At 41.4% G+C, this 25462-nt stretch overlaps 1 protein-coding gene across 1 annotated transcript in view; it reads left to right on the forward strand.

The window, feature by feature from the left end:
- Positions 1–25134, forward strand: part of adamts17 (ADAM metallopeptidase with thrombospondin type 1 motif, 17) — a 178222-nt gene extending 153088 nt beyond the window's left edge. Inside the window, exons 20-23 of the mRNA XM_037545550.1 lie at positions 3556–3760; positions 5133–5285; positions 22285–22462; positions 24024–25134. Coding sequence (XP_037401447.1) covers positions 3556–3760; positions 5133–5285; positions 22285–22462; positions 24024–24175 — 688 coding nt within the window. The 3' untranslated portion in view covers positions 24176–25134. The remainder of the gene's footprint in view (positions 1–3555; positions 3761–5132; positions 5286–22284; positions 22463–24023) is intronic.
- Positions 25135–25462: the final 328 nt, after the last annotated feature.

Genomic DNA, 25462 nt, shown 5'->3' on the forward strand with positions numbered 1-25462 from the left:
TTTCACAAAGCTGCCAAGGCTCTGTTCAAAAAGGACAAAGTTCACTTGTAGAGCATTATAACCAGATTTTTATCTTAAAAGTCAAACAGAGCAATGAATTTGTTCCACACAAAGAATTGTCAATAGCATTAGTACTGCTAGGCCAAATACCAACACTGGAGAACCAGCGACGACTCCTGGTTGTGCAAAACTGATAGACATGTCTGGGTTTGGTGAAAGCCAGGACAGCATTAACCTACCTGACTGCACTGTGCCAGCTGTACAGTTTAGTGGATGAGGGATGATGCTGTGGGATTGTTTTTCAGGGGTTGGTCTAGTCCCCTTAGTTCCACTGAAAGGAAATCTTAATGCTTCAGTGACAAAGACCTTTTGAACAATTGTGTCTTTCAACTTTGTGGGAACAATTTGGGGAAGAACCTTTTTTGTTCCAGCATGACTGAACCCCAGTGCGCAAAGCAAGGTCCATAAAGACCTGACTGGGTAAGTTTATTGTGGAACAACTTGACTGGGCCTCACAGAGCCTTGACCTCAACCCCATCCAACACCCTTCAGATGAACTAGAACAGAGATTGTGACTCAGGCCCTCTCATCCAACATCTCGTAAAACATCACAAAGGCTCTTCTGGATGAATGGGCAAAATTTCCCGCACACACAATCCCAAATCTTGAAGAAAGCTTCCCAGAAGAGTGGAAGCCGTTACAGCTGCAAAGGGGGCCCAACTCCATATTAATGCCTATGGCTACTGGAACGGGATGTCATAAAGCTCCTGTAGATGTACTGTGTAGGTATCCCAATACTTTTGTCTGTTTAGTGTGTGTTACTGACTGAAACTGAAAGAATACAGCATTAGCATGTTCTAGAAAAGTTCACATCTTACAGTTTTTATAACTTGATGCTCTAAATGTCTTCTACGTCTTTGGGCCCCAGTTGGAAGCTTTTTGTTCAATGGAAAAATCACAGAGCTTGATTTTACTGCCATTGAGATGTTCTTCTCGTCTTTAATCAAGAAGAACCTATTAAGGAAGACTTGATCAAGCCTTTGTCACCTATTCGTGTCTTATCTTATTCCTGTCTTCTTCTCAAATAGTCTCATTGAGTCACTGCTTTAGCGCCCAGCTCCATTTTCTTTTTCTTCTGAACACCATCAAACTTTTTGGAGACTAAGAAGAAGAAATAAACTGCTGAAAACTTTAGTCCAAGCAGGAAAAAGATGAAGGAAAAATTGCTTGCTCTGATTTTAGACTGTAAATTGGTTTTGAGTTTATTAGAACAGAGACAGTGCAGCACCCAGCAGGTTCCAGATGTTTCCCCGTTTGCTCATTATGGCGTCACTGTCACAGTTATTACAGAAGGCTAAGTGCCGATGCTGTGATTTGTTTTATTCTCAGTTGCGCCTCTACTAATTTACCAAATATTAAATCATAAGTAACCTCGCATGCAACTATAGAGAGATAATAACTTGTGTTGTTTTGTGCTGGGTGGGTGCTGACACCACGATTCAATGCATAAATAATTATTATGATTATTTTGTTCTTTAGTCTTAACATATGGTCTGCTGTAACTGCAGAAGTGCCTTCAGCAGCTGAGATGTTTGGCAAGAAGACTTTTTCTGAAGCTGAACGTTGTCTGTGAACTTCTGTCAAGGTCATAAGGCCACATATTGTCTTAGCATCCTTCCAAAACAGTGCTGTAGCAATTTAAGTCAAATCTAGTCAACACTTATTGTTGTTTCTTCTCATCTCAGCCAGGAATTATAGTACCTTTGAGAACCTGGTGCTACATTTAACAGTAATAGTAGCTGCATGCTTAATATTGAACTAAGGCCTGACAACTACTATGTTCATTAAGCATTTCAAAATGTTTTAAAAACACATGCTCCTGCTTTTATTGTTCATTTTCATTGTTGAACTTAAAGTGCAATAGAGTTTTATGGGACTGGTTAACAATTTTCCCTGGTTTAGACGCTCAGTCTGTGATTTACCTCTTTCTGGAGGCCCCTAGTGGCCATTCCACTGGTGGAATGGAAATCGACTCGAACCTTTTTGATCAACACCTCACCTGTGTCACCTTGGCTCTCTGTGTCTGAAATGCTGTGTGTTAAGCTGATAGCGAGCAATGAGGGGTAAAGGTGGAGAGGTGCGGGCAACCACAGCACAAACAGCTATAACCACCCTAAATATAGACTATACACTAATCATTATGGGAAGACAAGATAACACACTTTAGTTTTACTATTTTAAGTACCTGAGTAAGACAAAATCATAGCGCACCCAGCCTTTGTGAACATTTCAGCCAGTGAGTGCCCGTGTTACACCTTGCCTTATTAGCAGCAATAACACACTGAGAAGCTAGTTCTCGCTTTTGCTGGAAAAGACTGGTAAAATGATGCAAACAGAATAAATCATTGATTAGATTGATGCATTTTTTCAATAAATAATATGTAATATGCAATGTGTAAAACAGAATGCCTAATATAGAATGTTTAAAGTAGAACTTATGGAGTGGGATGCATAAAAAAGAATGTGTAATGTAGAATATATAAAATATAACTTATAATGTAGATTTGTTTAGAGAATATTGTGTGATGAAGAATGCGTAAAAAAGAATTTGTAGATTGTGTAAATAATAAATAATAGAATATGTAATGTAGAATGCATAAAGAAGAACATGTAAAGAATTTGTAAAGTAATATGTGTGAAGTAAAATGCGTAAAGAAGAATGTTTCAGGTAGAATATGTAAAGTATTTGTGTAAGATGGAATGCATAATGTAGAATGTTTAATGTAGATTATATAACAGACATGATGTTAGTCACATATGAAACAGTATCTTCAGCTGCCATATCTCCTCACCTCAGTACGGCCTCAGAGGTCAGAACACAGAAGTTAGTGAGAAAGCAGCAGGAATCCTATAGACTGCGCAGCCGCCTGCCGAGTCATTTGACAGTGTCAGTGGTAAATTGGCCGAGGAGCCAATAGAGACGGGCAGTTATATTGTAATAATACATTGATCAGAGATCTGTGACAGTGTTCTTTGACCCTGAGCAGCATAAATGAATGGACTGGAGGATGAAGGGCGGCCTGTTTGAGCTTCTGTAGAAAGCTAATCTGAAAAAAATGGCTGAAATACGGCTTTACAGTATTTGAAATTGAGTGGAAATCACTGGGGGTCCTGCATAATTGCCCACTTTCCTGCACATGTGAAAAGGGTTTTTGGGTTTGTTTGATTATTACAGCTTTAAAGGACACTTTGCCCTTTTTTCTTCTCCCCACCTCTCATGTCTCTCTTTCTCTAGAGACTGAGGCAGGATAGAGAGGCATAAAAAGACAGACCGACAGACAGACAGACAGACATATAGAGAAAAACAAATAGATAGATAGATAGATAGATAGATAGATAGATAGATAGATAGATAGATAGATAGATAGATAGATAGATGGATAGATAGATAGATGGATAGATCGATAGCAAGTCATGTGTACATCAAGAGAAAAATTCTGAAATTCAGAAATGTTTACCCCCATATCTCTCTCTCTCTCTCTCTCTCTATCTCAGATGGGTGGCCAGTGAGTGGGGTCAGTGTTCTGTGACCTGTGGGGCAGGGCTGCAGCGGAGGGATGTGGGCTGTGTGTATCAGCTCCAGAACGGCACCTACATCTCCACGCGGGACCTTTACTGCATCAGCTCCAAACCAGCCAGCCTGCAGCAGTGCGAGGGGCGCCATTGCCTCACCATCTGGGAGGCCTCAGAGTGGACCAAGGTTGGTCCCTCAGCATGTTTACCATTCACTGATGCTAATGACAGTGTATGGGCATGTGCTCAGACTCTTCTGGAGCAATTTAAAGTGCTCATCTGGTGAGAAATCTAAATCTACTGCAGGCAGTCAAGACATGCTGGGTGTCTGGAGTTTGCTTCTTTAGTTTTACGCTGGCCGGATGTTCAGTAATCTCTAATAGACGTGATTATGTTGTGTGTTTATCTCCTCACACTGTTAGCTATGAACACATTTCACAACGTGTTAGCTACATTAGCCTCGTAGCTCCAGTGCAAAACTAAGGAGGAAACCTCAGACGCTTCAGACATGTGGGATTATGGGAGTTAGCAGTGTTCAGTGTTTGTCTGTGTGAACTTGGGATGTGGGTTTTTGCTTGGCCTGTGGAGGGCAGTGTGGTAGTTTCTCTCTCTCTCTCTCTCTCTCTCTCTCTCTCTCTCTCTCTCTCTCTCTCTCTCCCTCTCTCTCACTCCCCCTCTCTCTCTCTCTCTCTCTCTCTCTCTCACGTTCTCTTCTTTACTCTCTCTCTTGCTCTTGCTCTCTCTCTCTCTTCTCTCCCCTCTACATCTCTCTATCTCTCACTTCTCACTCTCTCTCTCTTTCCCTTCCCTGCCCACAGCCAGGCTCTCTCTTTTCTTTCTTTTTCTCTTTCTCTTTCTCCCTCTCTCCTTCTCTCAACATCCCCCTCTCTTTTTCTTCCTTCTCTCTCCCACTCTCACTCTCTCTGTCTCTCTTTCCACTCTGCTCTCTTTCTTTCTCTCTCTTCTCTTCCTCTCTTTTTCTCTCTCACTCTCTTTCTTTTCTCTTATCTACATTCATCTCTCTTTTCTTACTCTCTGCCTTCCCCTCCCACTCCTCTTCCTCTCTTCTTCACTTTCTATTCCCTTTCATTCTGTCTGCCTTCTTTCTCTCTTGATCTCTCGCTCTTCTGTGTCTCCCTCTTTTTCTTCGTTCTCTCCATCTCTGACACTCCATCACACTTTTCTCTCTCTCTCTCTCTCTCTCTCTCTCTCTCTCTCTCTCTGTCACTCGCTCTCTCTCACTCGCTCTGTTTATTCTGTGTATATTCAGGACTCATTGTATTTTATCCACTTCATTAAGAAATGTTTCTTCCAATGGAGAAAACTGTTAATGGGACGCTGCGGGTGGCAGCGTTTAATGAGCAGAGTTCCTTTCTTCTTGCTCTGTTCTCTCACTCTGTCTACTGCTCCACTCTCCCCCCTCTGCTTTTTCTCCTCTCCCTTCATCTCCTACTACATCTGAGGCTTTGCGAGTCTCAAAATGGAATTTGTTTAACTTGTACATTGAAAATGATCAGATTTCCATATCAGTCCTGTTCTCCATCCCTCCATCTCTCCAGTGTTCTTCAGACTGTGGGCGGGGCATCAGGAAAAGGACAGTAACATGCACCAATCCTCAAGGCCTCTGTGACCCCACCTCCCGGCCCGCCCAGGAGGAGCCCTGCGAGGATCACTCAAGCTGCTACGAGTGGAAGACTGGAGAATGGTCAAAGGTACTCACCGCCCAGTCAAATACAAGCTGACATTATAAGACGTGTTTCAGCCTGGACTGCTTTTTAAATCGAGCACTGGGCAGCCAATCAGAGCAGAGCTCATTTGCATATATCAGATCATACCACTGATCTGACTGTGTCACAAATCAAGCCTGAAAGCCGTGCAAAGTAAAGTACAATATAACACTATGACAACAGTAAGAGTGGGATAGTAGCATGTTTATGTTTATGCATGATAATATAAAGTAATAAGCCATGACAGGCCATGCGTTACTGTGATTTCACCAAGGGGAGGATGTTCTAAAGGTGGTATAACTCCCTTCCCTGTGACAAAATCCCAGTAATGCATGACCTCAAGTGGCCTATTGGCCAACATAAAATATGATGAAATACACAATTTTTCAACTTTTTGTCATATCACACAATTTTTCAAATTAAACTTTTTGTCATATCACAGTGAATGTATGAGAACACAGCGCTGTTTAATGCAAAAACCTTCGCTTTATAAGTACTTTATGTTCACCAAATTACTACCGCAAGTCTGATTTTATACCAGCGGTGTCCTGTCGTCTGGGGCTGGACCTCAAATTGCTCCCTGCTCCCTACATAGTGCACTACGTAGGAATTTACGATGGCGTTGTTTAGCTTGATAGCTACCTTTTAGCCTGTTAGCTAGCTGACCAGCCTAGTTATAGTTAAGAACATAAGTTGCACAGCAGTTTCTTTGTGCTGTGGTGGTCATATGTCATGGATTTTACAATGGCTTCGAATGCAGGTCAGATTGTAGGACCAGAACTACCCAATTTCTAAAAATGTATAAACATATGACTTTTTTACAACTTAGTAGCTTTGCAAAGGATGTATCAGTTTAGTATCAGTGTAAGTATCAAATATAATTGTTATCCGTACACTGGAATATAGTTATGCACCAAGATAAATACAGTAATTGTTAAAAAAAAACTACCTTTATGGAATATAGTACATACCAGAGGTTTTGAACTAAAACTTGCAAAGGTCCAGATAAACAAACAGCCACTTGTAAATGCTTAGAAATGAATGATTAGTCCAGCTTATAAAGACACCTCAAATATGTTTTGGTAATCTTTTATTTTGAATGTACTCTTTTCATCTTTAACAGCCATTGGATAGTGAATGCTGTGGTGGACTTTTCATGATTAGCTTTGGATTTGTTTTCGTTTTTTTGTTGGGAGGTTAATTTGAACAGATTGGGTTTGCAGCCAGGCTGACGCTTCCACTTTTGATGAGTGTCTTGGACTCTGTTGTTTCTTTACTTGTCAGAACAAAAATAGTAAATAATATAAAACATCTGTGAAAATATGGGAAATTATTTACTTTCTGACTAATTACTCCTTGTAGTCTCTGTTCTGATGAGCTGCTTTCAGCTAAAGTCATTTGTATGAATGCATGTGATTGTATAGGCTGCGACACAGGACTGTTACAGAAGCTGTGTGGTCAAATGGTTCGCTGAAAGACTTTGCTAGGTCTGCAGATGATCCACGGTCCAGCGTGTGTGTGTGCGTGTGTGTGTGTGTGTGTGTGTGTGATTTGTGAGTTCAGACCATGCCTTCAATATGGTTATAGTATGAGGGGAGATTGATTGGGGGGCAGGGGGACTTATGCAGGACTGAGGAACAGGGAGGAGATGGGGTGGCAGTGGGTGCTGTGAACCCTTCATCACAGGATCAGAAGGTGAGGATTAATTATAAGGGCATTAGATTGGCAGAAAGAGGGCATGTTCCTCCCCCTAAACTTCAGTTTAAACCTAACTACATACGTGTGTGTGTGTGTGTGTGTGTGTGTTTTGTTGCAGAACTAAAGTCTTAGGTCAGCACTCAGATTATGTTTGCATCTCTGGAGTCTGAACTGACCAAGCTGTACAGTCTCAGGCTTGCTGGCCAGGCCAGAGCTGAGGTTAATTTCCATCTCAGTTTTTCTCCATGGCTGTGAGCGCTGCACTTCTCCGGCCCAGAGCCATTTCCAGCCCTAATTTCCAGGACTCTAATTTAGCTAGGATTAAATAGGGGGATAGATGGAACCCCACTGGTCAGGCTCAAGGGCTCATCTACACTGGTTAAAATAAAATAAAAACCAAAATAGGTTCTTTGGGTACTTCTGGTTCCCTAAAGAACCTTTGAATGGGTTGTGAGATGTGCGAATGTAAAAATGTAAAAAATATTGCTACATTTTTTAATTCAGAATTTGAATCTCAATGAACTCAGACTTTTATGGAAGCCAGGCTATTTACTTAAATTATAATATTATATCATTTCTACAAAAAATACGAAAATAGAAGAATTGTTAAGTGATTGTTGCTGTACAAATGGAGCTAAAAGTAATACATTACAAGATTTCGCATATATCTCTGTTTATCAGATCACCATTGTTAAAGAAAAATCACAGTCGGATCGTGTCATGCATCTCTGACCGTGAATGATTCCTCCAGTTGAAATTCATGTTGTGCCATTTTTGCTTTCCTTTTTCTTAGTGATATCTTGTTGTGAGGGAATACACCAGTGTGAGTATTAAGTCTTTTCAGTCATGTGACTGTTCCGAAGTATTAATAGAGGTATTAATAATGCCGGTGTGACATTTTCTGTGACTCCTCATGATGAAGAGTTTTAGGTGAATATCTAGAAAAGTGCCATGCTAATTCATTTTTGTGCTTTTTGAACTCCTGGCTGGAGGACGTTAAGTTTTTTGGAGCGAGACTCGGACTGAGTTCATTTTCAGGATAAACTCATTTTAAATCACTTCTCTTTGCACTTTAGTGCACGTTTAACAGACTTGGTCCCTTTAGTACTAAATTTTGGCAGCACGAAAAGCACCGTCTCTCTCTCTGTCTCTCTCTCTCTCTCTGTCTCTCTCTCTCTCTCTCTCTCTGTCTCTCTCTCTCTCTCTCTCTCTCTCTCTGTCTCTCTCTCTCTCTCTCTCTCTCTCTCTCTCTCTCTGTCTCTCTCTCTCTCTCTCTCTCTCTCTCTCTCTCCGTCTCTCTCTCTCTCTCTCTCTCTGTATCTGACACTGTCTGTTCTCTCTTTCTGTATCTGATACATATCTGATATATATCTTTCTCTCACTCCCCCTCTTCTATCTCTCTTTCTCTTCAGTGTCTCTCTTTCACTCTCTTTCTATCTGCCCCTTCTATCTTTTCCATCGCTCTCTCTCCTTCTCTCTCTCAGCCTTTCTTCCTCCCTTCATGACTCCTTCTCTGTTTCATCTATCAGTCTCTGCACTTCTCTCTCTCTTTCTCTCTCTCTCTCTCTCTGTATCTCATACCGTCTCTCTCTGTATCTGATTCTCTCTCTCTCTCTCTCTCTCTCTCTCTCTCTCTCTCTCTCTCTCTCTCTCTCTCTCTCTCTCTCTCTCTCTCTCTCTCTCTCTCTCCATTCCCTCTCCCCATGTGCTGCTCCGTAAACAGTGATCTTTATGTTCCTCCTGTGGTTTCTTTTCACTTGATATTCTGACAGAGTGTCCAGCAGCATGTCCAGCCAAACTGATGCTGCTGTTGGCTTCAGTGGAGTCGACTAACACAATAACAGCCTCTCAGCCACTGACACCAAACACAGAGTCACGGAAGGAAGCAGTAAAGACACAGATTCAATTCATCTACAGCCGAGTCAACACAGTCTCTGTGCTCACTCGTTCATGTGCCTCCATTCACATTCAAACTCCACTACCTACCACATACAGAGAGCAAGGCTTTCTGTGAGAAGACCAGTGAGTGTATGTATATTTTTATTCAATTTAAATAGACATCTTTAATATTAGACTGGCATCCTTTTCATATAAATAAATGCTTGCATATTTTAAAAGCTCCACCGATAAAGCACCAGTGTTTAAAAACTGCTGTAAGGAACACTCACCTTTAATACGAGGGGAATGCATAATCATCTCGAAATATTCCTTCTTCTGTCAAGTTATGGAAAAACTCCGCAAAACAAACCGGCAATGAGAACGGCGGTGATACTAAATTAATCAGAACTATAAAATGAATAATTCTGGTCCTGACATCTGATTGGCTGAGTTGTGTTTGAAGCCGTTGTAAAACCCACGACATACCCACATCTGAATTGTTTTTTACTGCAGCACAGCACGAAAAAAAGTCATTGTGCTGTTAATGTATAATATTTGACTTCTGACCACCGAGTAAATTGACAAAGTAAGAACCCGTTTTCTGTTTAAACTGAGGAGCTGGCAACTTTTGTTCTTAACTAGAACCAGGCTGGTCAGCTAGCTAACAGGCTAAAAGGTAGCCAACAGCCTAAACACCTCATCATTCATATCACAGGCTTGAATTAAAGCACTTCCAGTGTGATTAACTGTAAAACTGAAAATGTCACTTTGATGTCTTAAATGCTTCAAATGTTTGTGTTTCAGTCAGAAGTTGCGTCAAACCCAGACTGAACCCCAGATGGCTCCGTACTCCCTAAATAGTGTACTAGCTGTAAAAGTTTAGAAATTCTAGCCTCTGTAGCCAATCAGTGCAGTGCATCATTTTATCCAGTATGGATGTGTCCCAAATGACTATTTCTTAGCTGAATTTTGCACTGTTTGATGATTTGCAGTATCCAGTATTTCAATTCTTATGTAGTGCACTATGTAGAGAGCAGGGAGCCATTTGAGACTCAGCCCCAGCGTGAGAAGAGTGGCCCTGCTGGATTGGTGCTAAATAAGACTTGTGCTGGTTATTTGGAGACCAAAAAGTCCTTATAAAGGGAATATTTTTGCATTTAACAGTACTGTGTAATCATTTGTTCATTTTTATATGACAAAAAATTTTAAAAATCATGAAATGACCACAATATGCAGTGATCGGTATCCTAGGTGGTTGCCAAGGTGTTGCTAGGACATTGCTGTGGTATCCCTGGGGGTTGCCAAGGTGTTGCTAGGCCATTGTTGTGGTTTCCCAGGTAGTTGCTATGATGTTGCTAGGCCATTGCTATGGTATCCCAGGTGGTTGCTAACATGGTGATATGGTGTATATTATATTTGCTAGTATCCATGTGAGTCTGTGTTGTAGGTAATGTCTGTGAGGGGTGATTTGGGACAGATCCTTTGTGATTTCTGTTACCCTACCTCACTTCATTTATTTTCTATGAGGGAAAAAAAAATCATGTTTGAACAAACGCTGTACAGAAAAAGTGTAGTGTAAAATAATGGTAAGAAGAGAAGGAACATAATAGAAAACATGTTGTCAAGACTGCGTAATTAGCAGAAGCCTAAAAAATGCTGGGAATTTTTATTACAGAATGTCACAAGTGAATCATATTTGACAAGTCACAGTTGATATTCAGGGTTGGTGACAGTGTTCATCTCTCTGGTTTATATATTTACTCCCTACACATGTATAAACTGGTATATAAATGATGCAGGGCTGAATGGGCATATATACATAAACCCTTACCTACCATTGGTGAACAAATGAATCATGAGGCAGAAGCAGAAAGTCTGCTGAGCTGAGTCAGGTGTGTGTGTTCCCTCTGTGATTTAACTGGGCCTGCTGATGCATGTCTTCCTTCACTGGATACCTTTCTGCAGCCATTCTACAACTGCAGAATTACTGAGTTGATTACTGCTCTCTCTCTCTCTCTCTCTCTCTCTCTCTCTCTCTCTCTCTCGCTCTCTCTCTCTCTCTCACCCTTTGAGTATTGAGCTCTGCAGTAATGAGCTCTCCTAACCTCACTAAAAGGCTGCAGCAGTAGCACATTAGCATACTGCTAACTTTTAAGTACAAACTTCCATTCACTGGCCAATGTAGAAACATCTACATTGTACTTCCACTCTGCTCTGGTCACCTCTTTAAAAACACCTACCTTGTTTTTCCACTCACTGGCCACATTATTAGAAACATCTACACTGTACTTCCACTAATGGCCACTTTATTAGAAACACCCACCTTGTTTGCCCACTCAGTGGTCACTTTATTAGAAACAGCTATGTTGTACTTATACTCAGTGGCCATTTAGAATTAAATGTGGTCCACCACCCAAAAATATCTAGCCAAAAATGGCTCTGTAGTCACAGACTGACCACTGATGATGGACTACAAGAAGGTCAACACAAAATATACTATAAAATTTGGGCTACGATATCTTACTCCACATCAGCAATGGAGCTAAAAGAGAAGGGTTTCTGATAAAGTGGCCAGTTAATGTATGTTTGTTTTCAGTTGCAAGTGACCCATATTTATGTAAATAGCTCATAAACATACATAAATGTACACCATTACTGTAATTTCCTCCTGAAGATGAACAGCTATCTGACATTATTAAATAGAAATAGAAAGTACCATCAAACACTGTGTGTCTTCCTGCAGCCGCAGCACTGTAAAGTTCTCAGACATATCATCACTCTGGGTCTGCTGGGAGAGTCATATTCTATAGCAGTTTAATATTGGCTTTTATGGGTGACTTTCAGAGCTGGCGGCCAGCAGCTGGAGCCTTGGGGTTGTCCTGGCTGCGGATCCTGAAAAATACCTCAAAGTGTGGAACATACATTCCCCTCAGTGCTCCTGACACAGCCAGATCACCTTACAGCCGCTTCCCGCAGGCCAGCACAGATGGAGGAGGCGTTAGGCCTGGGGATTGGAAGAAAGGCTGTGAGGAAAGCTGATGTGACCGGTGATTGCAGGCCAGGGGGCTGGAGGAGGTGTTGTTAGCCTGCATGCTGAGAGTTTCACACTTTGACAGGAAAAAAGGGAATCTGAGTCCAGAGCAGATTGGAAGTGTTATATATTCTGATGTCAGGTCACTTTTAAGGAGTGTCATACCCTACTTTACTCCATGGGTGCTCTACAAATTTTTTTCACAATTTCTGAATGATTCAGTCCTTAAGATGTGAACAAAGTTGCTCAGATTGGTTTGGTGTGAAATGGTTCATAGTAGAGAAACTTACAGACTCAGATTTCAGAGTGGTCTAGTGAGCCTAGATGTGCCTTTAGACATTTCATATGTAAGGTTTATAACAAAAATATCATAAAACTATGTCTCAGACACTTGGCAGTGAATTCATAGCCATTTCATGTAATAACTTTAGAGGCTAATAGAGCTTTTAGAGGCATTCAGCTCTTTAAATGTCTGGTTCCTATCACCACCACTGTGAAAACTCAGCAAGTTTCTCTAGAATGAAGCATTTTACACCAAACCACTCTGAATGACTTTGTTTACCATTTAATTATTTAGAATATTCGAACAATTGGTGGAGTTCCCCTTCAACCTCTTTCTGCGTGCCCCCTAGTTGGCATTCTGCCTGTGGAGTGGATATGAACTCTGTGGAAAGCAACTCTTTGTTGAGCTGCTAGTGAGCAATGGGGGTGAAAGGGGAGGATTGAGACCCCCCCTGCAGAGAAAACAATTCACATCTGTACATAAAGATGACCATAAAACGGACAGCTGCAGCCTTCCTCACATCAAATAATCCTGTGCAAACTTGCTTGCTCACCTACAAAGATTAAAGTCTATTTCATGGCATCACAATTAACATCAAATTATTTTGCATCAACATTATTTAACAACAAGAATCCTCCGTAGCTCAAATGAAGAACCTCCTGAAGAGGTAGAAATCACATGTATTGCTACTGTGAAAAAGGACTAAAGCGATAGTTCAGTGACAAATCCGATTTTCACAGCGTTTGAATATCGCTAGCAAGTGAAGGACACAAAAATGGCAAAATGCATCCGGATGTTCAGTAATCTCAAACAGGTTTATTTATGTGGCTCCGGACACTGTATGATATTCTGTATTGACAGATTTCAGGCTCAAGTCTATGCTAATCCTTAAATTTCAGTCGCATGACTTTGTTGCTGTTTCTACCATGTTGATAACCCAGCTTAACAGCAGATGATGAGGAACAGTCTTCTCGGATGAAAGATACAAAAAACAATTAATTTTCAGTTAATTTTACCCCTTGTTGAATCTGACAGCACAGCGTACGGCTGGTAATGCCTGTGGATTACACACACACACACACACACACACACACACACACACACACACACACAGACTATAGCTTCAACTAAATTCATCTTCTGGGATATTGATCTGGTCAGTTAAGTGTGAAGGGAGGGGGTGGTATTAATCAGTTTCATCTGCTTTGGTGTTAATGAAATTAACAACAGGTGCACTAGAGGAGCAACAATGAGATGACCCCAAAAAACAGGAATGGTTTAATAGGTGGAGGCTGTTGACATTTCTTCCCTCCTCATCTTTTCTGACTAATTTTTCACTAGTTTTGCTGTTGGCTTGAGTCAGCGTCACTACTAGTACCATGGTGCAGGACCTGGACCCTACAGAGGTTGCACAGGTAGTCCAACTCCTGCAGGATGTGCCATTGTCAGAAGGTTTGCTGTGTCTCCCAGCACAGTCTTAAGAGTATGGAGGAGATTCCAGGAGACTGTAGGAAAGCTGGTCCTTAGCCTCTCAGCAGGACTGGTTTCTGCTCCTTTGTGAAAGGAGGAACAGGATGAGCACTGCCAGAGCCCTACAAGATGAACTCCAGCAGGCCACTGGTGTGAATATAGCTGACCAAACAATCAGAAACAGGATTCATGAGGGTGGCCTGAGGGCCCGACGTCCTGTACTGGGCCCTGTGCTCACTGCCCAGCACCGTAGAGCTTGATTGCCATTTGCCATAGAACACCGGAATTGGCAGATCCGCCGCTGGCACCCTTTGCTTTTCACAGATGAGAGCAGGTTTCAACTGAGTACATGTAACAGACGTGACAGGCTCTGGAGACACCGTGGAGAACGTTATGCCGCCTGCAACATCATTCAGCATGACTGATTTGGTGGGGGGGTCAGTGATTGTCTAGGGAGGCATATCCTTGGAAGGACGTACAAACCTCTACAGGCTAGACAAGAGCACCCTAACTGCTATTAGGTATTGGGATGTAATCCTTGGACCCATTGTCAGACCCCATGCTGGTGCTGTGGGTCCTGGGTTCCTTCTGGAGGCAGTACTTGGAGGATGAAGGACTTGATACCATTGACTGGCCCCCTGCCCGCTTGACCTAAATCCAGTAGATCACCTTTGGGACATTATGTTTTGGTCCATCTGATGCCGACAGGTTGCACTTCAGACTGTCTAGGTGCTCAGTGATGCCTTGGTCCAGATCTTTGAGGAGATCCCCCAGGCCACCATCCATCGTCTGATATTGTGAGGCATGCATACAAGCATGTGGAGGCCATACAAACTACTCAGTAGCATTTTGAGTTGGTGTAATGGAATTTCAGCTAAATGAACTAACCTGCTGCATCATTTTTTCACGTTGATTTTCAGGGTGTCTTTGAATTCAACCCTCTGTAGGGTGATCATTTTCATTTCCATCAAATGGTGTGGCATCCTTTCGTTCCTAACACATTACCCAGTCCATTTCAGGAAAGATATTCTGCATGTTTTTTTCCTATTAGATCTGATGTGTTTTCAAAGTATTCCTTTAATTTTTTTCGAGCAGTATAAAAATATATACAGAAGTCAGACGCTTGCAGACATTAAAAGAGGCATCAGTTTTAATGTTGAGGTCCACAACCAAAATCGTAATCCAGAAACAGGCAGAATGGTCAAAACACAGAAAGGTAATAGCGGAAGCAAACAAACCAAAGGGGCAGTCTAATATCGTAGTCGTGATACACAAATGAGGGTCAGAACACAAAAGAAGAATCTTCAGAGAAAACAAGTCCAACAGGGAAATCCAAAAACAGAGTCGTAGATAAACAAAGCACAGATCATACATGGGAAGGCAGTCAGAAATCCAGTAATTGCCATGAAACAAACAATACCTCATAACAAGTCTGTCTAAAGCCCGGGCTTAAATACTAACTAAAAACAACATGTGGTCAACACACAGGTGGAACCAGTCAATGATCAGGCGCTTGTCAATGCTGATAGGTGCGTGGGGGAGAATCCAAGCTGATCTCCCAATTTATGTCCAAGTGAGTATCTTGAGAGGAAGTAGGAAGTGTCTGGTGACTGTGATTTGTGGGAATTTCTGTCCATTCATCAGGAAAAGCATTTGTGACGAGAGATTCTGGCTCACAGTCTCTGTTCTAGTTCATCCCAAAGGTGTTTGATGTGGTTGAGGTCAGGGTTCTGTGTGGGCCAGTCAAGTTCCTCCACACCAAACTCACCAAGCCATGACTTTAAGGACCCTGCTTTGTGCACTGGGGTTCACACATGGTGGAACAGAAAAAGTTCTTCACCAAACTGTTCCCACAAAGTTGGAAGTGTACAGTTGTTCAAAATGTCTTGTTATGCTGAAGCATTTGAGATTTTTCCTGGATCTAAGAGGTCCCCAGAAAAACAACACCATAGCATTATCCCTCCTCCACCAAACTTTACAGTTGGCACTGTGCAGTCAGGCAGGTAACGTTCTCCTGGCATTCACTGAACCTAGATTCGTCCATCAGACTGACAGATAGAGAAGTGTAATTTGTCGCTCCACAGAATATGTTTCCACTGCTCCAGAGGCCAGTGATGGTGTGCTTTACACCCCTATGCTTGCTGCTCAGCCAAGGAAACCCACTTTTTGAAACTCCTAATACGCAGTTCTTTTGCTGATGTTGCTTCCAGAGGTAATTTGGATTCTTTAGTGATTCAACAGAGGATAGATTCTGTGTGCTTCAGCACTAAGCAGCCCCACTCTGTGAGTTTGTGTGATTTACTGCTTTGTGGCTAAACTGTTGTTGCTTCTAGATGCTTCAATTTAATAATAATAGCACTTACAGTTGACCAGGAGCAGATCTAGCAGGACAGAACTTTCACAAGCTGTCCTGTGGCAGAGGTGGCATCCTATGACAGTGTCATGTTTGAAGTCACTAAGCTCATCAGTGCTAACCCATTCTATTGCCAGTGTCTGTCTATGGAGACTGCAGGGCTGTGAGCTTAATTTGTCGTAATGAAAAAAAAAAAATCATTTTATGCTGAACTATCACTTTAAGACAGTTTATTGCCCTGCAGAACTGAATTAATGAAATGCTGGCAGTCTTTTATGCTCTTCACTGTAACCGAAGCCTCTGTTTTATCTGTCGGGCATCTGCTGCCTGAATGCACCACACATGCTTGAATTCCAGCAGTGAACGGCTGAGTGAATTAAGTTGGTTGTCTTGGATGCTGTTACTCCAAAACTTGCCTGAATGAACCCTATTAGATTATCCTGATCAGGGATTATGACAGATTAACACATGCACATTAGCTGTATAACTGGTTTGAACAGGCTTGCCGTTGCTGGGCTGACTCTGTGGAAGCTGTATTTCATGCTAACCCCATCCCAACTAAACAGTGAGATCTTTTCTCTGCTCTGGATGTTCAAATCCCTGGCTGGTTATGTCATTTTTGTCTAATTATGTGAAACACATTGTGAGTCCTGGCAGCAAATGACAAAATTAGAGGCTGCATTTCTCGATTGGCTGTGAGATTGAAACTGGCTGTGTTCTGTCAACATTTGGGATGCCATCAAATTGCATAACACCCCAATCTTTGCCAATCTGTAGAAATGGGTTGGAGGAGCTACCTGTTGGTCACTAACACTTACTGGTAAAATGATATGTGGGTGATTGTTCATTTTAAAATGATAGTTTAGCCAAAAAATACGTGCACTATTCGTTTCAGCCCAAACGTAATCAGTCAGCCAAAACATATTTGGTGTCTGACTCTTTAATTTTGCACTGAAGCTGTAAGGCTAATGTAGCTAATAGGTAATGAAAGCTTATACCCCACCAAATAGCTTTATGCAAATTGCATGCCTAAATCTTCACAACTTTGCTCAAAGTGTTTAATCATCAAGTTGTTTAAAAAATGGTTAAAAAATATTGTGAAAAAATGTGTGCAATTTCCTGGAGCTACAAGGCCAATTTGAAGAGGTTTTAGAATTTGGCATATTGGCAAAACGATTTGTGTGATCTTTTAACGTTTAATTTTAGCAACATTAGCCTCATAGCTCTCGTGCTATCTAAAGAAGCACTAATTTGGACACCAAGCATATCTGGATGACCAACTACATCTAGATTAAGTGGAAATGGAACTCAAGAAGACAGAATTTTGTCATTTGGTTCATTTTATACAGATTATGTACAGTATGTTTGAGACTGCGCATAATCTGTATAAAATGAAAAAAATGAACAACAAAATTCTGTCTTCTTGATGATCGCTAGGCTGACTACATTTGGGGTTAGAGGGAAAAATCAGTGTGAAAATCAGTTCCATCGGTGCAACTAAAGTGTCTATTAGGACACTCATGGTTATTCTAGTCCACTCTTGCTCATCTTGCTCTCTGAAACTTAAACCAATGGTAAATAACCCAGCAACTGACCTTGCGTATTGGTGCCATGGGCCTGTGGTTGGAAAGTGGCTTTGATCAGTGGACGGGATATTCTCTAAGAGGCTTTGGTGCTCAGTATGTCACTTCTTGTTAAAAATGCATTTGAGGCAGCCCCACTCCTCACACAGACATGCTGCAGCCGTTCAGCCGGCCTGTTCCAGTAACAGTCCCCCTCCGCATTATTTATATAGGCTCCCACAGCAGGCCGGCCGGAGACAGAGTCGGACCCTGCATGCTGATTTGATTTTCACCAGCCCATCGCTGCTTGTAAATGTGAAATATTGGTTAGTGATGAAAGACGTTTGAGTAGACGTACTGAATACCTGCCCTGAAAAATCAGCAATATGGTACAAAAACAAATCTAACTGGTCTTCATTCATATATAGTTATTGATTTTAAATCTTATACAAAGGCTTCCTTTCCAGTGTAGAGCTGAACAGTTATGAGCATGAGCAGTATATTGTTGTGAAATCTGATCATACATGACAGAGAACAGCATCCATCCTCCTCTGTCCAACTGTTAGTCCTGCCATGCTAAAGTTCCTCACTCTACTGCTGCTACTGCGGAAAAGCTTAACAAATATGTTTTTCCAACCCAACATGCCCCTCTTACCAACCCAACATGCCCCTCTTACCAACCCAACATGCCCCTCTTACCAACCCAACATGTCAAATGTTAATGTTTTACTGGTAAACTAGACATGAAAGGTGTATTCAAGTGCATTCAGCTGAGGTGGTTCGGGCATCTGATCCGGATGCCCCCTGGACACCGTGATAAGACCACGGGGTTGTCCTAGAACCTGCTGGAGGGACTACATCTCCAAGTTGGCCTGGGAGCGGTTTGGGGTCCCTGGGAATGAGCTGGAGGAAGTTGTGGGGGACAGGGTCATCTGGGATTCTCTGCTCTCCCAACTGCTACCGTGACCCTATCTGGATTAAGCGGTCAATGACATTGTTTGTTGTTGTTGTTTATGAATAAAACTGTAGAATTATGGAATGTTACGTATGTGAAAGAAATCTCCTGTATATACAAATAATATGCTGTACTATACAAAGATATGTCCTGTAATTTAACAGAATTCTGCATTAGGAGCAACGGTATTGTCTGCTAGCTTTACGGAAAACGTCTTGGCAAGAAATTACCAGTACATTTTCCGTTTATTTATTTAGTTTTTCTATGGATTATTTTTTCATTGTAGCTTACAACATGAATGCTTTTTCTGTGCTGACCAGTCGAATCCAAGAAAAGGTGGGCCTTTACTGATGTACAAAGGAGGCATTAATGATAGCAGTCGTTCACTCATTTTACACACAACATAAACAAAATGCAGCTTTAGCTTATTCCTGCTAACAGCACCACGTTTGAGGGTTAGTAATAGTACATTTTGCCTACACATATCAAAACGATAGCTTACTGGAACAGCTTGGGTCTTATCAGTGCAGCGCTTGAGATTCAGTGTAAGTTTTTTGTTGTTGTATAACAAGCAAGAAATGTGTCTGATTTTAGCTAGCCAGTTAGCTATTGCTAGCTGTTGCTGAGCAATGGGGAAAGCACAGCCCTATCCCCCCTGTAGTTAAGAACTGTTGGTGCATTCGGTCCCAAAAGTCTTGAGTATATTAGAAAGTATTGAAATCAGCTCATTTTTACTGGGGAGCTGAGTGAGTGTGAGCTTGACAAAGTCACACTGATTCTGACACTTTATCACCAGCACCTCTCGAAGCAGGCTTGATGATGCATTATTCAACAGCCATGTGCTGCCTTATGAAGCCCTGCTCGAGAAACCGAGCCTAAAACCCGATTGAGTTGAAGTACAGCACAAGAGCAATGAAAACAGCAGTGAAACCACAAACCTATATTTTGCTCTCCATATAGCATCTCCTGCATCCCTGATCTCTGCCTGTATGGTATCTCCTATGCAATCAGTGCTGTGTTAGTGTGTGAGCCTTACTCTTTTAAATCAACTGTCCTTTCTGCAGCTTTATGGACCCGGCTTGACCAGGTACCAGCCATAATGGGCACAGCATTTCATCAGCTAAGTCACTGCCTCTGACATCCCCTGACGAGGCCGGTTGCATAACAACTGCGAATTATTGTAATTAGATAATCTTAGGACTCCAGGCTCTTTATCAAGACAAATGTCAAGTGGAGGCTGAGAAAGGCGCTGACACTTTGAAAGCCCGGTACAATGCGAAGTAGGGCGGCCTAATCAAGCTGCCACGTTTTGCATTGTAAAGAAGTTCTGCCTCCAGACAGCATTTATCACTACAGAGACAGCAAGGTGAACCGGCTTCCTTAACATCACTTACGTCACCCAGTAGGAGGCTACAACTGCTGCTTCTCTGGCTCACTACACGGCTCCCCTCTGCTTTATATTCAGTACTGCTGGAGACGGCCGCATAAATCGCTTAGCATCCCATCTTATAGCAGGCATTGCCACACCTTTTGAGAACAGGCTCAGGCAGTATACCATTGTGTGCACGTGAAGGTTTCGCACCCCTGCTCAAATTAGATCATTTTGTTAAGAAGAGTTAACACCATCGTTGCATGGATCACACTTTATGACATTTCTGTGAATTGTAGTGCACAATTCTGAATTATTTGCTGAATTTATCGTATTTAAAAAGACAGTTTTGTTCATTCAACACTTATTTGTAGGTATTTGTACAATAGGCACTGCAGAGTAGGCCAGAGTATTGCTATTCCTGCACCAGCTAAATCTTCCTGTAGGTCTTTGACCGTGATGTGGGTGTTTTGCTTTGCATTCTTCAATCAGTTGTCTTTCAGTTTCAGATCCTCAGTCAGTGACCCCATGGCTGTTGACCATAAGCACAACACACTGAGAGGTTTGAAGGGTCACATCATTTATTATGCTCTGGTATTGACTTGAATTAAGGCATAACAGGGCAAACAAGACATTAGACCGTACAACAATAAGAAAACTAGCTGATCCACTGAAAGGGTGTCAAACTTTTGTGTTCGGCTGTTGAATTTGGACATCATTTCTTCATACTTTCTACATTCTTTGTTTATTTGCTTAAAAACTTTAGAAGCTGACATATTTACTCCAGTTTTGTGAGGCCTGCCATGATTGTAACAAAAATATCTGGGGACAGACATGAGAAATTTTGGGCTAATTATGGTTAGAAACTGAAACTAAACCTACCCAGTGTCTTGTTAAGGCAGCGCTCGAGGTACGGAGCGATGGTGCGCTTGTTTACATTGTCCAAAAGTCTGCTGTTCATGGCTGTAAGTTAGCATGGCTGAAAGAAAAACTTGTTTGTCACTAGTTGGCTTGTTCTTCTTGTGTTCTTGATTGTACTTTGGGTGTTAGAAGAGCATGTACTAGAGGTGCTGGGGGCAGGTTTTAGAGTGGGTGAACTGTTTTTTTCATGATCTTGTCAGGTTCCACGAGACTACAGCTCAATATACTAACTTGTGGCCTCAACATATTTAGGAGGTCTGCATTAGAACAGAAGGCTCACATTAGAACATCTCACTGTGTAGTTTGGCATGTTGTTGATTGATGAATAAAATCATAAATCAATTACAGAGGAATTTAAACTTATTTTTATGTAGCTGATAAGGCTGTTCATTGTTTAATGTTGTTGATTGATGATGTGATGATGGTTATCTTTGTCGCTGTGCTACAAGGAAACAGAGCAGACACTATTATTAGAAGTTATCCATTTGGTGGTGGGCGTGCTCAGGTGCCTTTGGATTGAAGACCTGAGTCGGGTGGGTTGGGCTGGGTTTGGATAGAATTATGTCCGGCTACATTTGGAGACAGACTGAAATTGCAGGACAGATTAAAGTGATGAAACTGGATGCTTTTGCCCAATAATATATTTTTTATTATGAAGATCTTCGGTACCTAAGACCGAAATGTTATTGAACGCCTCATCAAATGACATGCATTCCCTTTTTTCTTCTTAATAGCTTATAAACTTGTTCATTTCCTCATTTTCACTTCAATAACTTTTAACCATTAGCAGTGGGCCTCTTTGAAAGTAGCATAACCATAGAAATGGGTGTAGCATGACCATGAAAATTGACGTAATCCACTGAGCTGTATATGAGTGGTGTAGTTTAGCTTCTTTTGTTTTTTATCAATCATCCAGTGGTATAATTCTGTGTTTTCACCATGAGTACAGCTGTCTCTGTAGCCCCAAAGGTGACTCATGATCGTTTTTTAATAAAGCATGACTATGAATTAATATATTGAGGCCACAGATATAATACATTCAGGCCACAAGTTAACATATTGAGGCCACAGATTATTATGTTTTGGCCACATGTTAATATATTGAGGCCAATTATTTAGTGTCTTGTCATGAATAGCCTCAATGTATTAATTTGTGGCAATAAGCATCTAAACTCATAGCGTCAATATATAAATTTGTGGCCACAACTTTTTTAACATTTTTCTAACATTTTTAACATTTTTCCCCCCACAGTCTTTGAAAATGGGATATTGAAAAGTTGGGGGTGCAGAAGTCCTCAGTTAAATATGGTGCCGTGGAAAGTTGTTTAGTCTTTACAGTGTTACACTGAAGCTTTTCTTAATTATGTACATTAAGAAACAACATATATCAACTTGTGATTTTCTTCATACTTAAAAGTTCCAGTATGATTGTTAGTGCTGACCCATTTTGGTGGTTTGTTTTAGTGCTCATCGTCCTGTGGGCGTGGTCTGCAGTCTCGGGTTGTCCAGTGTATGCATAGGGTGACGGGTCGCCATGGGAGCGACTGCCCCATAGTCCTAAAGCCCCCAGCATACCGGCAGTGCCACCAGGGGGCGTGCAACGAAAAAGTCAATGTCAACACCATCACTTCTCCCAGGCTGGGTAAGAAAGCTACACCGAGAACATTACCACACTGAAGACAAATGGCTAAGAACCCAGGCCGGTATTCACCAGCCTTCTTAGAGTAGGAGTGCTGACCTAGAATCAGACTTCTTTTATAGTTAGGCTGGTTCTATAGACAGAAAAACATCCTACATTAGCTCTTGCACTCCGAGAAGCTTGATGAATATGAGCCCAGGTCCTGGTTTATTTTAAGTGGGTTAATTGCTGTAGTGATGCTCTATTTTTTGGACAGCTAGTTTATAAGCTCTCCACTTTCACCTTTTTATAGTTTAGTGCAAAAGTGTGTTAGTTTGCCCATTTTTCCATTTTTTACATTATGTTTCAGTAATAATAATAATAATAATAATATGTTTTAATTGTATAATGCCTTTCTCAAACTTAAGCAAAATACAAAGTCATAAATAAGCAAAATAACCCTCAACACACTCACAGTTCCCCATCTGGTGGGGGAAACTTCCCAAACCACAGCACAGAGTCATTTAGCTGGTCCAGAAAGATTCCTTAGCCACAGGGAAAGGTCCCTATCTGCCTTCAAGGCCTCATAGCTGTGGTATAGTGTAGCTCTGACAGCCAGCCCTGGCAATCTCAGCTATATGCTATATGCTGTAGCTCAAGTAACTGTCCCCAGTAGACTCATAGTCCAGAAAGAGCCCTTAACTGCAGGGGAACGTCCCTCCCCACATAGCAGGCCATGTAGCTGTGGCAGCCAGCCCAGGCAGTTTCATAGCTGCAGTGTAGCATAGTTTGAGAGACCAACCCAGGAAGACTTGTGGCATTGAAAGAGACTATTAGTCACGGAATCTGCCTGGGCTGCTTCATAGCTATTGTGTAGGGCCGCAAAAGCGGCCAGCCTACGCAGCTTCATAGCTGTGGAGTAGCATAGCTTAGGTGGCCGGCCCGGGAAGAGTCTTAGCCAGGAAAGAGCTCAGTAGTCGTGGGAGAACATAGTGATCAGCCTGGAAAGCCTCGTAGCTGCAATGGTAGCATTGGCCAGCACAAGACGCCTAAAAACCATGGGAGAAAGTCGCTATCCTGGCAAATATGGTGGCAAAACTCCTCGGCCAGCTATACTCCACCAGCATACTTACAAAAATCTTGATATGGTATTTTTACCATTACTGTTAATTATCATGACAGATGCTGTAATGTTTGATATGACCGGACATAAACTCATAATAACATATTACATCTGCCATGACATGTTTATGGCATTATTTATCAGTGTAAGGCAGTGTTATGCATTATATAGCATTTAAAACTTACGTACATTTTTTTTCTTTAATTGGAATCAGTCAATAAAAGTGGATTATTCTATTTTTTATAGTAAAGGTATAGGTTGAATAAGGTTAACTTGTCAGTCCAGTGATGCAACATGTAAAGACATTGTTTTGCTTGACATGTCAGGGTTTCAAATCCTTTACATTTTTGAAATGCAATGAACAAATATGAGTCTTTACGCAAAATGCTGTTTAAACATCATACTGTTCCTTGCTACCATCCTCACTAACACCGTGTCCTGTCCTTGTGTTGTCCCGGGCAGCTGCGCTGACATATAAGTGCACAGGAGACCAGTGGACGGTGTACTGCAGAGTGATCCGGGAGAAGAACCTGTGCCAGGACATGCGCTGGTACCAACGCTGCTGCCAAACCTGCAGAGACTTTTACGCCAACACAATGCCCCATAAGAGTTAATGATCCTGGCACTCTTTAACACGTAGCAGCTTATTTTTGATGTCCTTTTTGTATTTGTCTTAAATGACACTGTTTATATTATTGTCAAAGATTATTGTAAGTGAAAATCAAATCAGTGTAAAAACAGTAACAAGCAAGGTGCAAAATGCACACAATGGATTTTGCAAATGGGATTTTAAAGCTTTTTAAGGTTGTGACTTGAAAAAGGAGGCAAAAGGTCTATGACTTTTTATATTATTTTGCTGTAAACCAAAGTTAATCAACGTTAAAAGGCAATTGGAGACTTCTTTAGCATCCCGGCTTGGCTGTTGTACAGTAAGCCAGGTGTTCTCAGAGTTTTGAAGAACCATTTGGCTAGCATTGCTTTCTAAAAGCCACTGGTTGGCCAAGAACCCCAGGACAGAGCGACGGGAAGTTCTTAATATTTCAGTAATTACCACTCTATCTGTATCTCTTTATTTTTTATTTTTTTGGAGATTTTTTTAAATCTCATTTTTATTTTAGGATCCCCCTTCCCAGGACGTCTTAAAGAGGTCCCTGATAAAGTCCCTGAAAGAGGACGTATAATCCAGAACCTCATGGCTCATGAGCTCTATAGTCAATATTATCAAAGTGCTGTGTGCTTTGCTGTCGCTTTAGTTTTTTCCTCTTGTTCGTTGTCTTTAGCCTTTTCTTTGTTTGTTTATGGTTGAGGATTTGTGTCAGGCAAAGGGTCCCATTGTTGTCAGATTTCTGGTTAAGGTCTAGAGCAGTGGGCGCCAACCCTGTTCTTGGAGATCTACCTACCTGCAGAGTCTAGTTTCAACCATGATTGGTAAGTTCTTGATTGTTTGTGTGTCAGATGCTTTAGAGATACAATCATTGACCAAAGATTGAATGTCCTGTCAATTTATGTTGAGTGATTTTTTAAGTGAAAATAAGTTGATACATCCTCTACTGGGAGCTTAAAAATGGCTTTTTCTGCACATTTTAGTGCACAATTTCTGTTTATTGCATGTGTTTAAAAAAAGTTTAAAAGCAATGTGCCCTAACTTTTGCACGGTTTACATTTTGTTGAATTTGGCAAAAAAGAAAAACAGAAATTGTCCATTCAAATGTGCAGAAATGTGTAGAAGACAAACTTACTTTCCCTTAGAAAAGTTTAAAAAAATCTGAAAACAAATGAACAAAAAACATATCATTTGACCAGGGGTGCCCAATCTTTTGCATACAACTGTAGATAAAGGCTAATTTGATGCAGGTTGGTACTTAATGTAAGAGGGGGTTTGGTGACCACTGGTATAGAGT

This window comes from Pygocentrus nattereri, chromosome 15 (genome assembly GCF_015220715.1).
Source record: "Pygocentrus nattereri isolate fPygNat1 chromosome 15, fPygNat1.pri, whole genome shotgun sequence".
Taxonomy (NCBI): domain Eukaryota; kingdom Metazoa; phylum Chordata; class Actinopteri; order Characiformes; family Serrasalmidae; genus Pygocentrus; species Pygocentrus nattereri.